Genomic DNA, 17,987 nt, shown 5'->3' with positions numbered 1-17,987 from the left:
GCGATCATTTTTCGGCATGAAAAAAACTTAGTTTTTCAAAAACATCATTTAAAATGATTGTGTGTGGGCTTCACATAGTTTTTCAGGTTCTGAAAAACGACAAAAAAAAATTTGAACATGCTGCATTTTTTAACGTAGTTTTAAACTATGTCGTTTTTAGGGTTGTAAAAAATGATCATGTGTGGGCTAAAACGATGTAAAAAACCCACGCATGCTCAGAAGCAAGTTATGAGACTGGAGCGCTCGTTCTGGTAAAACTACCGTTCATAATGGAGTAAGCACCTTCATCACGCTGTAACAGACAAAAAAGCGCAAATCGTCTTTTACTAACACGGAATCAGCTAAAGCAGACCAAAGGGTGGCGCCATCCACATTGGAACTTCCCCTTTATAGTGCTGTCGTACGCGTTGTATGTCACCGAGCTTTGCTAGATATTTTTTTTAAAACAATGGTGTGTGGGCTACGTCGTTTTAATGATAAGGTTGGAAAAACGTTGTTTTTTAAACATGCTGAAAAACAACGTTTTTTTCATGCTGAAAAATGATCGTGTGTATGCGGCATCAGACCCATGACCTCTGACAAAGACCCATCTTTCTGCCACTGGGCCCTACAGTCCCCAGAATTCTTTGGTAGTCTTCATAATGCCATGCACACAGTAAAGACATTCAGTGCCCGAAGCAGCAAAGCAACCCAAAAACATCAGTGAACATCCACTATGTTTGGCTGTAGGGACTGTATTTCTTACAGTGTCCTCTTCTGTATCTGTCCACAACTCATTCTCCCAAAAGGATTTTAGCTTCCTCAGGTAGGTTTTGGCAAACTCCAATCTGCCTTATTTTATGTTTCTGTGTTGGCCCTGAGGTCCTCCTGGGTCTCCTACCACAGTGTCCCTTTTCATTCAGGTGGCAACGTATAGTGCCAGCTGATACAGTTGTACCCTGTGCCTGAAGGTCAGCTTTAAAGGGTCACTAAAGGAAAAAAAATTTTTTGCTGAAATGACTGTTTACAGGGCATAGAGACATAATAGTTAACTGATTCCTTTTAAAAATGATTAAAAATAGATAAAAAACAATCATATAATGTACCTGCAGTGTAGTTTTGTTTTTGCTGCTGTTTGCTGGTTCTCTGATGTACAGAGAGCCACTAGAGGGCAGTCAGCCAATAGAGAGCAGTGATACTTTGTCTAAAACTCCTCAGCACCAATCCAGTTTCGTTTTACTCACACCTCCTTGATTAGTGACCACCGTGAGAAATCTCCCAGTACTGTGGTCATCAGGAAACAGGCAACCAGGAAGTGTCCAGAACAGAGAGGATTTACAGCAACATGAAAGCAAAAACGAACAATGAGGACATGAAACCAGGACTGCAGCAAGGTAAAGGAAGCTATTTAGCTAAAAAAAAAAATTCCTTTAGTGACCCTTTAATTTGTCTGGAAGTTGATCGAGGTTCTTTTTCCACCATTCAAACAATCCTTTGTTGAAATCTTTGCACAATTTTTCTCTTTCGTCCATGTCCAGGGAGATTAGCTACAGTGCCCTGGGCTTTACATTTCTTGACAATGTCGCGCACAAGTGGACACAGGAACAATAAGATCTCTGGAGATGGATTGTATCCTTGAAACCTTGAGATTGTCCATGCTTTTCCACAATTTCTGTTCTCAAATCCTCTTACAATTTTTTGCTGCTCTTTCTCTTCTCCATGCTCCGTGTGGCACTCAGAGACACAACAGAAAGTTTGAGTACATTTTTCACCATTTTAACTGGTTGCAGTGTGATTTCTGTATTATCAGCGCCTGCTAAGTGATACAGGTGAGTTTGATTGCAATTTTTTGGGGAGTTTTGTGTGGAATGTATCCAGATTTGGCTTTTTGTTTCTCCACTTTTTTTTTGTCATACCAATAAAACAAAAAAAATCAACACAAGAATGCCTAAACATTTGTAATTGCAACAATTTATCGACAACAAATGTTCAATGGGAGCTTTTGGTTGGAAATTCCGACCGTGTGTAGGCCCCATCGGGCATACAATATCACATGAAATCACTAAAAGTAAAACTTAGTACCCAATAGAAGTGCTGTTTCAAAGAAAACAGGCACCAAACCAGGTAGTAAAGGCACACTTAATATACCAATATGGTTGGTTACTAGGCAAGCATAAAATGGACTACAATGGTAATAACACAATTTAGCATACAAAGTGATTAACAGTAAGGATTAGGCAAAGGATGACATTTGGCATCCAGATCAACATAAAGAGTAGCAAGTCCATCTCAAGTGCAGCAGTAAACAATACTAAAGTGTAATCTATCGAGTGCTGGGACTATGCTGCCAGAGCGCATTTATAGCGACAATGCTAGTCCTAGACTGACTGGGTATACACTGTACAAAAAAAGAGGATGTTGGAAGTTAGGGGCAGGGACTTTCAGAATAATTAGTATGGGAGGGGCAGTCCTTTGAGATGTTATACTGCTGGCTATCGTTGGGGCCATTTAAGCGTGTCAGTGCACTTAATAACAGTCCCAGTTAACCTGTATGCAGTATAGGTACAATGTAGCCTCAGCACAGGTTCAAAGTAGATGTGGTTCAGATGCAGTAAAGGTTCAGTATAATGCAGGGTAGGGTTGGCATAGGTGCAGTTTAGGTTTGAAATAAGTGCAGAATGGGAGTGATATGGATTGTGTTTACTTGGTGTCCTGCTCTCAGTGACTCAGTGATAGCCCTCTCACCAGTCCCCGGGATGCTGCAGTGACCTCTCGCTGTAGAAGGGGGCCCGGTCAGTCTCTCCCCGAAAGCATAAAACAGATTGGGGCATACAACAGATTCCAGTGGCAAGAAAAAGTGGATTCTCGTGGCTGGGATCACAAGTGTATGTGGACAGCTGTGGCCACTCAACCTGTACAAAGCAATAACAGCCTTTGCCCTTGCATGTATTTGCACACTCAGGGAAAGATGTCCGATCCTGGATGCATCTGTTTGCTTGCAGGGTCAGAGTCTTGTGAAAAGTCCCTTCAGTCAGTCCCTAATCAGGAATGAAGGCTTGCCACCATGTAATAAAGCTGAGCCGGTCATCAAACAACAGTGCTTTCATAGGAGGCTGTTTAGAAATGTCCTGGACTTCAAGTGGTCAAAGCAAGCTCATGGCTACAAAGGCAGCCATGAATTTGGTATAATTTTTTTGTGCTGCATTCAACTGTTCAGTGGTCTTTTTATTTTTTCCGGGTTTTTCAAAGTTAGAGAATTTTTACAGCTGAAAAACTCCTCTTTAGCCCTGGTTCACACTGGGCTGCGGGAGTGAAGCTGTGCGAGTTCAGCTGAACTCGCACGATTTCACTCCCGCCGGCAGTCCCGATTTCGGCCGCGATTTAAGAGACATCTGTGCAGGAACAGGTCAGGAACTACTTTTTGAAATCGGTGCAGCGGCGCAGATGCGGCGTCGCACCGATTAGGACAATGTCTTTGCCGACAATTGGCGGCAAATTGGCGGCAAATGCCGTCGATTTGAGATGCGATTTCACATGTGAAATCGCATCTCAAATCGAAGGAAATCGTACCCAGTGTGAATCTGGGCTAAAACCCACTAGTTCTTGTTTTTTTGTCCAGCCAGAAAAACGCCCCTGCCAAAAACTGCTGATAAAAGTCTGTGTGTGTATGGACACATAGGATAACATGCTGGGGAATTTACTGGCTGTAGAAAAGAGAAAACGCCTTAAGATAAAAATAGCAGCTGTAAAAACGTCAAGTGTGCGTGAGCCATAAAGAGAAGGGCCAGTACTGTGGTAAACTGCCCCAACAGGGAGAGCAGGAGGAGAATGGGAAACATTGTTTCCTGATCTCCGTTGTGTGTAATGAAGCCAGGAGTGACAGGCATTTTGTTGCTTCCGGCTTCAGTTCTGTAGCCAGGGCAGCAGTTAATCAAGTGCGATCTGTGCTTGATTAATGTCAGGGGAGGTTTTGGGGCTCCACAAAGAGGACCTTTCACTTGCCCATGCTATCACCCAGGGGGCATGTTAGCCCCATTGTGATGGCAATAAAATTAAATATAAAAAATGTCTAAAACATTTATTGTAACAAAATAAATAAAAATAATTGAAAAAATGTAAAGGCACCACCATCTACCATCTAAATGCAAACATGCGCATAGGCCGTACATGTAAACAGTGATTGCACCACACAAGGTATTGTCGCGAACGTTGGAGCTAGAGAAATACTTCTAGATTCATGATTCATGGTTAAAATTATAACTTTTAGGCTGGGTTCACACTATTGCTAATTAGATGCTGGTTTCCCACACATCCAATTCGCATTTCAGGGGATTAAGACCGGTTCACACAGCCCTGGAGAGAATTTCACAGGATTCCTGTGTGCCTTCTGGTCCATTACAGATTTGAATTTAGCCCAAAATTCGGACTGAAATCAGACCTGAAACAGTGAACAGAGATGCATCGGACCCCTACTACTCCGTACTGCAGTGTGAACCCAGCCTTAAAGACTTTTAACCACTTAAGGACCGCCTCCTGCACATTTACGTTGGCAGAATGGCACGGCTGGGCACATGCACGTACAGGTACGTCCTGTGCTAGTACCCAGCCGTGGGTCGCGGGCGCGCGCCCGCGACCCGGTCCGAAGCTCCGGGACCGTGGGACCCGCGGACCCGATCGCCGATGGAGTCCCGCGATCGGTCCACGGAGCTGAAGAACGGGGAGAGCTGTGTATAAACACAGCTTCCCCGTTCTTAACTGTGGCGGCGTCATCGATCGTGTGATCCCTTTTTGTAGGGATACACAATTGATGACGTCACACCTACAGCCACACCCCCTACAGTTAGAAACACATATTAGGTCATACATAACCCCTTTAACGCCCCCTTGTGGTTAACTCCCAAACTGCAATTGTCATTTTCACAGTAAATAATGCTTTTTTAATGCATTTTTTGCTGTGAAAATGACAATGGTCCCAAAATTGTGTCCGAAGTGTCCGCCATAATGTCGCAGTCACGAAAAAAAATCGCTGATCGCCGCCATTAGTAGTAAAAAAAAAATTATTAATAAAAATGCAATAAAACTTTCCCCTATTTTGTAAACGCTATAAATTTTGCGCAAACCAACCGATAAACTCTTATTGCGATTTTTTGTACCAAAAATAGGTAGAAGAATACGTATCGGCCTAAACTGAGGAAAAAATATGTTTTTTTATATATTTTTGGGGGATATTTATTATAGCAAAAAGTAAAAAATATTGCATTTTTTTCAAAATTGTCGCTCTATTTTTGTTTATAGCGCAAAAAAAAACGCAGAGGTGATCAAATACCACCAAAAGAAAGCTCTATTTGTGGGGAAAAAAGGACGCCAATTTTGTTTGGGAGCCACGTCGCACGACCGCGCAATTGTCTGTTAAAGTGACGCAGTGCCGAATCGCAAAACCTGGCCGGGTCCTTTAGCTGCCTAAAGGTCCGGATCTTAAGTGGTTAACGTGTCACCTATAAAAGATTTTAGGTTCCATAGTTATTCACTACAGTATATAACGGGGTCACACAATTTTGAGTCTTGTTTGGTATCAGTTTACTCAACACAACCCCATCTCTTTTATCTTACCTAACAGTTGGGTATTATGTTGTGGTTGCGTGTACTATAATAAATGTTAGTAAACTTTTCCAACAGATACACTATACGTGTGATAACTAGTTGAGCAAAAATCATGCAACATAAAAATTGCAACTGCCCCTATTTAATTTTCCAGGGCCTCTGCTTCCAGAAATGTTATAATAGTTTGGGAGTTCTAAATAATTTCCCTGGGCCCAGAGTGGTTACATTAAATGACAAGTTTGTTTAAAGTTCAACCCCTGGAAGGAAAAAAAAAAAAGGTCCCCCCCAACCTTTACACCAGACACCTATAAAAGTCAAGCTGACCAGTCTTGTTCCCATCTTGGGTGATACAACTTTTTTTTTTATTATTGAAAGCCCATGGCATGTGAAACACACTCAGGCCTCGTACACACGACCAGTTTCCTCGGCAGAATCCATCAAGAAACTTGGTGGGAGAGCTTTTTTGCAGAGGAAACCGGTCGTGTGTACATTTTTCATCAAGGAAACTGTCGAGGAACTCGACGAGCAAAACATAGAGCAAGTTCTCTTTTTCCTCGACAGGAGTCTCAATTTCCTTGTCGGGCTGGTTTTCGACGAGAAACTCGAGCGTGTGTATGCTAAGAAACCCATGCTTGCTCAGAATAAAGTATGAAACGGGAGTAAAAGTAGCATTTGTAATGGAGATAACACATTTTTCAATCTGTAACAGACTGAAAAGTGCAAATCGTCTCTCACCAAAGTTTTACCTAACACACAGTAACATGAAATTAGCAAAAGAAGCCCCAAGGGTTGTGCCAGTGGAATCGAACTTCCCCATAACGACGAGTTTTGGTCTTGACTGTGTGTACGCAAAGCAAGCTTGTCGAGTTCCTCGACAAGCCTAACAAGGAACTCGACGAGGAAAACGATGTGTTTCGCCCGAGGAGTTACTCGGTCGTGTGTACGAGGCCTCAAACTTCACCCTGGCTGAAACCAGACAGACCCCTTTCTCTGGAGGGTCTGCCGAAACAGACCCACCCAAGTACTAGGTGGGCCTCCCCCGAAGGGAGACCCCATGAGAGAGAACGAACTAAGCCAGAAGGCCGTGTCTACCCTCTCCCAAGACTTTCAGGGCAGGCCCGAGGACCTACACCCTACAAGTCACACGTGCCACAAAAACCATGTACAAACACAAAAATACAAAGTGACAAACAAAATAATAAATAAAAGAAAGTGGGGAAGGAAGGAAGTGGAGAGGAGAGGAGAGTGAAAGGTGGACATTGTGCAATACAATGGCCAGGAATAAAATATTCCTCCGGTCCCTGCCAAAAGGCCCAGCCCAGGAGGCAGGTGATAAAAAAGCTTGTATATGGTGCAGTGACCGTGGTGCCATAAATCAAAGTGACCCTCACTCACAGTGATTGTACGGCACCCCTGGACTGCCACTCCAGGGGCACATACACAATAGGCTTTCAAGTCCCTATCCGATCCACCGACCGGATAAGTGCAGCCCTTCGTCCCTGCCAGATAGAGAGCCCTTCTAGGTTTACTCAGGGAGAGCCGCCCAGACATAACGGCCTCCACTGGTGCTAGCCCTTCCAGACCCCCATCAATCAGGTGAATTTGCATGGCCCCACCCCGTCTCTACACCAGGTCGATACAAGCTCCTCCACCGGACGCTGACAGGAACAGTGGCCGCACCAACACTAGCCAGAAGGCCGGAGAAACCCAGCCAGAAGGCCCAGACCCAATGCAGCCACCCATCCTCACCAGGAGCACCCTTCCAGATGGCTCAGACTCGACCATTGGCCGACTCCCTGTATCTGTCGGGCAGCACTGGCATAGTCCCTACTGAAACTGTCCTTGCAGGTGGTAGTACACCTTTGGATTTGCATCAGCCCTCCCCATTTTGGAGTAGCATAGCGCCTCCTCTGATAAGAACAGATACTACACTTGATCTTAGCCAAAAGGCCGAGAAGCATCTTGGATGATACAACTACTGAATGCTGCAAGACCCTGTGAAGGACCCTGTAATGGGGCAGGTCGCATGTCACTAGGGAGAGACATAAGTACTGGAGAGCAGAAGAAAGAAGACCTGGAACCTGGCATGTCATGGAACCAGAATTTTAGATAAGTATTTTGAGGTTTTAAGGAGATTAGCTTCTAGGTAAATTAAGTGACCCGTCTACTAATGTTATCCAGTAAACACAGCAACTGAATGCTTTTTCTGTTTAATCCTGCCTGGAATCCTTTCAACGGAATCTGAAAATGAGGGCAGCAGTTCAAAAGCCATCAATATAATTGTTTTATACACATTGAACCTTGAAGTCAGTGCTGCCCCCTGTTTCCTTCGTTTTCTATTGTCTCTTTAGATCTGTTTGTACCCAGTGTGTCTTCATTGAAAAGCTTGGGTGTGTCTGATGTGAGATACAAAAAGTGTCTGGTGAATGAGGGCTGAGCCTACTGTACTGTATGCATCACTATACTCTGTTCAGCAGACAAGATAACATTGTAAAGACATCTGCAAATGCATTTCAGTCTGGAACCTAAGCATAGTTACATAAACACTGAGAGGCTACTGTAGGAGAGTACGGATAATAGCAACCAAAAATCAAACGCCGGTTATACAAGTGCAGCCTAACCATAAATGGTTTGTTATAGGAGGAAGAGGGTTTTATAGCTTTGCGCACTGCCAAATGTAACCCGTGAGTTCCCATAGTAAGTGCTACAGACTGAATATTGTGCATGTACAATACAGTACCAAACAGCTCTGTATAGAAAAGTCTCTGTATTTCATCCCATATTATTCCCTCTGACTACTGCAGCAAGTAAAGGCAACAATTTGCATCCCTATTATAGCAATTATTGTGACCACAGAATTTATCAACTTATAAATCCCAATTACCGATGTCTATTAATTGCCCTGTTCTCAGTGGATCAAACAAATCTTCTAATGCAGCAGAACCCGGAAATGTCAGTGTACTGCAAATCATTATGGTAGAAAAGGGCCGTGTTATTATGAGCATTTATGTACCTTCTGTATTATACTGCAGGGGTTGACAAATTTGCTTGGAATCTAGGAGCCAGCTAAAAAAGTTAGGAGCCAGAAAACGCGCCCCGTCCCGACGAGCTTGCGCGCAGAAGCGAATACATACGTGAGCAGCGCCCGCATAAGTAAACGGTGTTCAAACCACACATGTGAGGTATCGCCGCGATTGGTAGAGCGAGAGCAATAATTCTAGCCCTAGACCTCCTCTGTAACTCAAAACATGCAACCTCTAGAATTTTTTTTTAAACGTCGCCTATGAAGATTTTAAAGGGTAAAAGTTTGTCGGCATTCAACGAGCGGACGCAATTTTGAAGCGTGACATGTTGGGTATGAATTTACTCGGCGTAACATTGTCTTTCATAATATAAAAAAAAAATGGGGATAACTTTACTGTTGTCTTATTTTTTTATTAAAAAAAGTGTAATTTCTTCACAAAAAAAGTGCGCTTGTAAGACCGCTGCGCAAAGACGGCGTGACAGAAAGTATTGCAACGATCGCCATTTTATTCTCTAGGGTGTTAGGATAAAAAATATATATAATGTTTGGGGGTTCTAATTAGAGGGAAGAAGATGGCAGTGAAAATAGTGAAAAATAACATTAGAATTGCTGTTTAACTTGTAATGCTTAATACCAACGGCCACCACCAGATGGCGCCAGCTTACACATCTGGTGGTAATAACTTGTAATACCAACGGCTCACCACCAGATGGCGCCAGCTCACAAACAAAAAACAACCCTTCCAAGCCAAGTCGCCAGGACCCTATTTCTAGTCGCCATGGTGACCTGGCGACCGATATTTGTCGAGCCCTGTTGTACTGTAATTGTGCTATCCCCCCTCTACATTGTAAAACGCTGCATAAGCTATATAAATCATGTATTATAATAATAATAATAATTTATGTACACAAAGTGCTCATTATAACACAGAATTTCCAACACGCTAGAAAATCTGTGGTGAAGGTTTTAATAATATTTTTTATTTGTCACACTTGTTAGAAGTACCCCTTGGGTCAAACTAGGGGAAACACTGAGCGGAAATTGGTTATATCATATACACTAGTGGTGCTGCCAGGGGCCTGTTGGCCTTTGCTTGCCTTTATCTGGCCCTTGAGGCACTATTCCTCCCACTGACACCAATAACGGGGTATGATTCTTGTCAACAATATGCACCAATGATGAGGCACTATTCCTTCCACTGTCACTGTCGATGAGGAACTATTTCTCCCCTGACACCAATGATGGGGCATAGTTTACTCCAATTGGCGCTGGGGCATTTTCTATTATTATTTAAAGCGGGGGTTCACCCTAAAATATCTATAGACTGTTATATCCAACATACTGCTGACATCAACAGTATGCTGGATTTCTTATTGTTTTTGGGCTGTACTTACGTTTTTTCGTCGTTTTCTCCCGGCTTCCGGGTTCTCGCTCCCCTGGGGTGTAGGCGTTCCTAAGACGACCCAGGAGATGATTGACGTGCGGGTCAAGCGCGTCATCGCCTTCCGAAAATATCCGAGGGGGACTCGGCACTTTACGGCGTCTGCGCAGTCAGCTCTACACGGCAGGCGCCGTATAGCGCCGTAAAGAGCCGAGTCCCCGTCGGATATTTTCGGAAGGCGATGACGCGCTTGACCCGCACGTCAATCATCTCCTGGGAGGATCTACACTCACTCCCATGAGACATTGCGCAGAGCTCCCCGTCGGGGAAAAGAACGACACGCCCACTCCCCGCAAGGAAGAAGACCCAGAAGTGCGGCTGAAGACAGGTAAGTGTACACCTTAAAAAAAAAATGACAACGCTACAAGCCTTTATTAAGGCTAGAGATCGGTTAGCGAAAAAGTTAATTTTAGGGTGAACCCCCGCTTTAAAGAGGAAGTAAACCCTCTCTAAAAAAAAATACACCCTGCAATACAAAGGCATAAGTTAGAATACACTTTAGGGAACATATTAACCCCTTCCTCGCCCCCTAGTGTTAACGCCTTCCCTGCCAGTCACATTTACACAGTAATCAGTGCAGTTTTATAGCCCTAATCGCTTTATAAATGTGAATGGTCCCAAAAATGTGTCAAAAGTGTCCGATATGCCCGCCGCAATGTCACAATAAAAATCGCAGATCGCCCCCATTACTAGTAAAAAAAATAAAATAAATAAAAATGCCATAATTCTATTTCCTATTTTGTAGATGCTAGCACTTTTGCGCAAACCGATCAAATACGCTTATTGCGATTTTTTTTTTATGTATTCTGCTACATATTTTAGGTAAAAAAATTGCAATAAGCGTATATTGATTGGTTTGCGCAAAAGTTATAGCGTCTACAAAATAGGGGATAGATTTCTGGCTTTTTTATTTATTTTACTTTTTTTTACTAGTAATGGCGGCGATTTGCGATTTTTATTGTGACCATGACATTGCAGTGGACACATCGGACACTTTTGACGCGTTTTTGGGACCATTCACATTTATACAGCGATTAGTGCTATAAAACTGCACTGATAACTGTGTAAATGTGACTGGCAGGGAAGGGGTTAACACTAGTGGGCGCTGAAGAGGTCAATAGGTTCCCTAAAGTGTGTTCTAACTGTAGGGGGGAGGGGACTCACAAGGGGAGGAGACTGATGTGTGTTCCTCTGTAATGGGAACACAGCATCGGTCTCCTCACCTCCTTACACACACAGATCCACACTCCTGCCGAGATCACCGGCAATCGTGGGTGCCCGGCGGACATTGCGGCAATTATAACATGTTTGTTATTAAAAAAAAAAAAAGCCTTTAATATGACCCCTAGTCAAGAGGCAAAGCAAATATTGTCTCTTTTTTTTTTAGAAAGTTCTGGGAAACATATGAGAGTTTCTGTTTCTTATATTTTATGCTGACATTGAAAAAAGGAGACAAGGCCCTGTTCCATTTTGTGGTGCATGTTTGGAGTGGCACCATTCGTCTTGAATATTGACCATCGCCGCAAAATCACACTGCGTTTGAGGTGCCATTAAAAACGAATGGCAGTGCAACTGCATCTTAAAGCGGAGTTCTGGCCACAATTTCACTTTTTAAATATAAATACCCCTGTAATACACAAGCTTAATGTATTCTAGTAAAGTTAGTCTGTAAACTAAGGTCCGTTTTGTTAGGTTGTTACAGCATTTAGACACTTTATAAAATAGAAATTGACTGGGGCCATCTTAAGTGTGGGCATCATGAAGCCAGACTGTATGACTTCCTGGATTTCAGCCTTGCAGATCTCGAACATGCTCAGTGCTGCACAAGCAGTGTCAGATCAGGTTTCAGCACCTGTGCTGTCCAAGTCACATGATTCTTTGAGACTGGGGAGTGCACAGACTCCTGGAAAGTTACACCCACTACGATCCCAGGAGTCTGTGCGGTGTAGGTTAGGAAGCATTAAGCACCTAGATGCAGGAAGAGGGAAGATTAACTATTCTGCCTAGCAACAACACTTTGAAGGCATCTAAAAAAAAAAAAAAAAAATTCGTAAATGACTAATGATTTTTTTTTAAAACTACTGATGTAATGTTATATTTATGGGTGGAACTCCACTTTAAGTTTCCGCCAGTGATTTCGAAAAGCTCAGGTGTGAACAGGGCCTGAGATTTTTTTGGTGTGTGATCGGTCTTCATTGTTAAATGTCCATAGTCTCCTGATCTGACCTTTCTTATCTGAATCAGGTAGAATTCTCATGGCTGTGAGGCAACTGTAACCAGTCTTGGCCGGCAGACCTCAGGTTTAAAGCGGGGGTTCACCCTTAGAGGGCACTTTTCCCCCTTAGATTCCTGCTCGTTATTACTAGGGGAATCGGCTATTTATTTTAAAATATGTGCAGTACTTACCCGTTTACGAGACGCATCCTCTCCGTCGCTTCCGGGTATGGGCTTCGGGAATGGGCGTTCCTTCTTGATTGACAGGTTTCCGAGAGGCTTCCGACGGTCGCATCCATCGCGTCACGATTTTCCGAAAGAAGCCGAACGTCGGTGCGCAGGCGCAGTATAGAGCCGCACCGACGTTCGGCTTCTTTCGGCTACGAGTGACGCGATGGATGCGACCGTCGGAAGCCTCTCGGAAGGCTGTCACTCAAGAAGGAACGCCCGCTCCCGAAGACCCATACCCGGAAGCGACGGAAGAAGATGCAGCTCGAAAACGGGTAAGTACTGCTTATATTTTAATACAAATAGCCGATTCCCCTAGACCGAACGAGCAGGAAGCTAAGGGGAGATTTTTTTTTTTTTTTAAATGGGTGAACTCCCGCTTTAAGAAATCCATTATGCAGGTTAGAGAGACTTGCCTGACCGCTGTTGTTAGCCTCATAATCTGACCCCATGACAGTGCGTAGCATGTTGAGCAGATATTCCCCCTCTATTCCCCATGGGTTCAATTTGGACATTTTCACTTAGGGGTTTACTCATTTTTCTTGCCAGCTGTTTAGACATTAATGGCTGTGTGTTGAGTTATTTTGAGGGGACAGCAAATTTACACTGTTATACAAGCTGTACACTCACTACTTTACATTGTAGCAAAGTGTCATTTCTTCAGTGTTGTCACATGAAAAGATATAAAACAAAAATGTGAGGGGTGTACTCACTTTTGTGAGATACTGTAGGTAGTAGGGGGTTTAAAGAAAAATAAATAGTCTGTAACATTTTCCAGAACACACTGAACATAAAAGGGAGACAAAAAAAATGTGCACATAAAAGTAACACACGTGGAAAGAAAAATGAATGGCACTACAAGAATGATCAATATCCCAACTCTAATCAGAGTGCATTAATGATACATTTTAGCTTTTAGAATTGTAATTTCGTTTTTTTATATATTTAGTTGTCCTGGATGGCAATATATAAATCAGCATGTTAACAATACAGCCTGCAGGACCATTTTCCAACATCCTGAATCACAACCCATTGGCAGGGAAAAGTCCTGTTAATTAAAGACCATCTACATCCATTTTCTCTTGTCTTGGCTCGGGGATATGCTGAAGTTCTGTAGCTGATGAGAGATCTGCCTGTCTATAGACACCCTAGCACAGTTCATTTTTATTTAAATACAATGGACATTGTATGGTAACAAAAGCCAACCAGATTTCACCTTAAATGGGTTGTAAAGGTCCATTTTTATTTTCTAAATAGGTTCCTTTAACCACTTAAGACCCGGACCTTTAGGCAGCTAAAGGACCCGGCCAGTTTTTGCGATTCGGCACTGCGTCACTTTAACTGACAATTGCGCGGTCGTGCGACGTGGCTCCCAAACAAAATTGGCGTCCTTTTTTTCCCACAAATAGAGCTTTCTTTTGGTGGTATTTGATCACCTCTGCGGTTTTTATTTTTTGCGCTATAAACAAAAATAGAGCGACAATTTGAAAAAAATGCAATATTTTTTACTTTTTGTTATAATAAATATCCCCCAAAAATATATAATTTTTTTTTTCCTGAGTTTAGGCCGATACGTATTCTTCTACCTATTTGATAAAAAAAACTCGCAATTAGCGTTTATCGGTTGGTTTGCACAAAATTTATAGCATTTACAAAATAGGGGATAGTTTTATTGCATTTTTATTATTTGTTTTTATTTACTACTAATGGCGGCGATCAGCGATTTTTTTTCATGACTGCGACATTATGGCAGACACTTCGGACAATTTTGACACATTTTTGGGACCATTGTCATTTTCACAGCAAAAAATGCATTAAAAATGCATTGTTTACTGTGAAAATGACAATTGCAGTTTGGGAGTTAACCACAAGGGGGCGCTGAAGGGGTTATGTGTGACCTCATGTGTGTTTACAACTGTGGGGGGGTGTGGCTGTAGGTCTAAAGTCATCGATTGTGATTCCCTATATAAGGGAACACACGATCGATCACGGCACCACAGTGAAGAACGGGGAAGCTGTGATTACACACAGCCCCCCCCCCCCGTTCTTCAGCTCTGGGGACTGATCACGGGACTCCAGCGGCGATCGGGTCCGCGGGTCCCGGAGCTTCGGACCGGGTCGCGGGCGCGTGCCGCAGGCGCGCGCCTGCGACCCACGGCTGGGCACTTAAAGAGGACGTACCTGTACGTACATGTGCCCAGCCGTGCCATTCTGCCGACGTAAATGTGCAGGAGGCGGTCCTTAAGTGGTTAAGTTAGTGCATTGTTGGTTCACTAAACCTTTCCTTCGATTTCCCTTCTAAATGTTTTTTTTTCTTTGTCTGAATTTCTCACTTCCTGTTTCTCCTCAGTAAGCTGTTCAGTAAGCTGTTCTGGCTGACTTTCCACCGCTCGGATGATGGTGGAAAGCTTACTGAGGAGAAACAGGAAGTGAGAAATTCAGACAAAGAAAAAAAACATTTAGAAGGGAAATGGAAGGAAAAGGTAAGTGAACCAACAATGCACTAGCTTAAAGGAACCTATTTAGAAAATGAATGACCTTTACAACCCCTTTAATTTTAGAGCACTCGGTGATACAGTGAAAGCTGATTGGCTAGTAAGGATAAGCCTGCGTTTATTTGGAACTTTGTTCAGAAGCCAGCTTTCATTCCTAGTCCAATGAGTTGTGAGTGGGGAATTACACCCCAAAGCCCCCTCCCCCCTCCTGTGCATCTGGTGTATACAAAGGAGTAGGGTAGCTCAAGACATGGTTGACCTAAAAACGTCACATAGCCATAGTGAGTCAAAGACATTGACCTATGTGGCTTTATATGGTCAATGGTGTCACAAGCATTCTTGCTTCTTTGTAAGTGTCAGTTCATTGGACAAGGAATGACAACTGACTTCCGTGATCAGATCCAAACTCCGTTCCAAACGTTCCTACTGACTCCAGTATACAGGGTTCCTGTATTGTCAGCGATACGTTCTCGTGCTGAATTTCATTGTAGAACCATATTACTTCAATGTTATTAGGAGGAGCTCTCTATCCATATCCAATATACTGCCGATGGGGCTAGCAGCGTATCCTGTGACTTGGCAGTTCCAGAATAGCTACAGAGCTGCAGGTTGGCTGTAATTTTCTGAAGATACTTCAAACCTTAAAGTGATGCTTCAAACCTTAAAGTGATATTAAAGGTTTCGTTTTTTTTTTTAAATAACAAACATGTCATACTTACCTCCACTATGCAGTTCGTTTTGCACAGAGTGGCCCCGATCATCCTGTTCTGGGGTCCCACGGCGGCTCTCATGGCTCCTCCCCGCATTACATAACCCCCTCTGGGAAGCTCTCTCCCGACAGTGTTACCTTGCGGGTGCGCTCCTGTGTCACTCAGCGTCCATAGCCAGATTCTCGTAGTTTGGCGTAACTTTGTGCTGGCATAACATAACCTATTTACGTTACGCCTCCGCAACTTAGACGGGCAAGTGCTGTATTCTCAAAGCACTTGCTCCGTAAGTTGCGGCGGCGTAGCGTAAATAGGCCGGCGTAAGCCCGCCTAATTCAAATTTGGAACAGGGGGGCGTGTTTTATGTAAATGTTCTGTGACCCGACGTGATTGACGTTTTTCACGAATGGCGCATGGAAATCTCCCAGTGTGCATTGCTCCTAATACGCCGCAAGGACGTATTGGTTTTGACGTGAACGTAAATTACGTCCAGCCCCATTCAAGGACGAGTTACGCAAACAACGTAAAATTTTCAAATTTCGTCGCGGGAACGACGGCCATACTTAACATTGGTACGCCGCACTTACGCCACCATATAGCGGGGGTAACTTTACCTAACGTAAACGGCGTATCTGTACTGCGTCGGCCGGGCGTACGTTCGTAAATTTGCGTATCTAGCTGATTTACATATTTTGACGCGTAAATCAGCGTACACGCCCCTAGCGGCCAGCGTAAATATGCAGTTACGATCCGACGGCGTAAGAGACTTACGCCGGTCGCATCTAATAGAAATCTATGCGTAACTGATTCTAAGAATCAGGCGCATAGATACGACCGGCCAGACTCAGAGATACGACGGCGTATCTGGAGATACGCCGTCGTATCTCTTTTGAGAATCTGGCCCTGAGTGTATGACTCGGCCCCTCACCCCAGAGCCCGCATCATCATTGGATTTGATTGACAGCAGCAAGAGCCAATGGCTGCCCTGCTATCAATCTATCCAATGAAGAGCCGAGAACCCATTGAGAGAGCGACGCGGGATTGCGCCCGCAGAAATTCAAAGCTCAGGTAAGTAAAACGGGAAGGGGGGGCTGGACACTGCACGGAGGTTTACAACCCCTTTAAAGTGAAACGTCACTCCGAATCAACATTGAATATTTGTAATCCTTATTCTGCTAGCATTAGTAAATAGCCAAATATATTCTATTTAAACCTTTTTTTTTTTTTACATTTCTTCAGTTACTTCCTGGTTTCCAGACTTAGGCAAATGAAGTCATACATCCCATGAGTCTTATGGAGGGGAGGAGGGGGTTTTCTCGGCTAAGCACACCCTGTGCAATGCATGCCTGAACTAAGGGCAGATGGATTCCAGAAAGTAGATGCTACATGAATCATATTCCCTTAGACCCCCTTCACACTGAGGAGTTTTTCAGGCGGTACAGCGCTAAAAATAGCGCCTAAATACCGCCTGAAAAACTCCTGCCCAGCAACCTCAATGTGAAAGCCCGAGGGCTTTCACACTGAGGCGATGCGCTGGCAGGAGAGACATTTTTTTCCTGCAAGCAGCATCTTTGGAGCGGTGAGAGAAGCGGTGTGTATACCGCTCCTTCCCATTTAAAACAATGAGAAACTGCGGTAATACCGCCCACAACGCGCGTTGCGGGCGTTAACCCTTTATCGCCCGCTAGCGGGGGGTTAATACCGCACCGCTAGAGGCCGAATCCCACAGCAATTCCGACGGTATATCGCCGCTATTTTTAGCAGCGCTAAACCGCCACCGCCCCAGTGTGAAAGGGGCCTTAATCAAGATGACCACGGCCAGAAATGCAAATTTCTCAGCAAATTAAACATGGAGACATGGATTGGTGAGTTTGCTTTGAATATTAAAAATGAACAATAGCGTTTTGGTTTGTGGCGCTCAGATACAGGGTAGTTAGACGTTAATCTCTTTGGGTGTGTCTTGTAGGAGTTGCAATCTCAGATAAGCAGCATGCAGCTGGAACTGGCTATGAAGGAAAACTCTATCAGTGGTGTGAGAGGAGAGCTGGAGGCACAGCGCAGACACCTGCAGAATGTCTCAGGTATTCTCATTATGTAAATGCCCCTTTCTTTGTTTCCTCTCCGTCTCCTACATAAATGGAGGGTGTGTCCTGAGCACAAAGGTAACAAAACACCACCTGTCTGGGGGGCTCAGCAGCCACCTGTCTCTGCCTCATGATACGTGTTTCTCCAACATGGAGCATGTGTGACAAAAGGATTTCCCTGCTTACATTCTCTCACTGTTTTCAGCTTAGATC

The 17,987-nt window shown here is 43.8% G+C and overlaps 1 protein-coding gene and 1 pseudogene across 1 annotated transcript in view; one reads left to right on the top strand and one right to left on the bottom strand.

Annotated features, from left to right (window-relative positions):
* LOC120941194 (myosin-9-like) overlaps positions 1–17,987 on the top strand; it is a 137,120-nt gene that overhangs the window by 40,339 nt on the left and 78,794 nt on the right. The window contains exon 5 of the mRNA XM_040354492.1: positions 17,657–17,771. Within this exon, the coding sequence (XP_040210426.1) occupies positions 17,657–17,771 (115 nt within the window). The remainder of the gene's footprint in view (positions 1–17,656; positions 17,772–17,987) is intronic.
* Positions 7,427–7,542, bottom strand: LOC120942212 (annotated as a pseudogene).

This window comes from Rana temporaria, chromosome 5, assembly GCF_905171775.1.
Source record: "Rana temporaria chromosome 5, aRanTem1.1, whole genome shotgun sequence".
NCBI lineage: Eukaryota > Metazoa > Chordata > Amphibia > Anura > Ranidae > Rana > Rana temporaria.
Note: the sequence above shows the minus strand (reverse complement) of the source record. Positions and strands in the feature narration are given on the sequence as shown.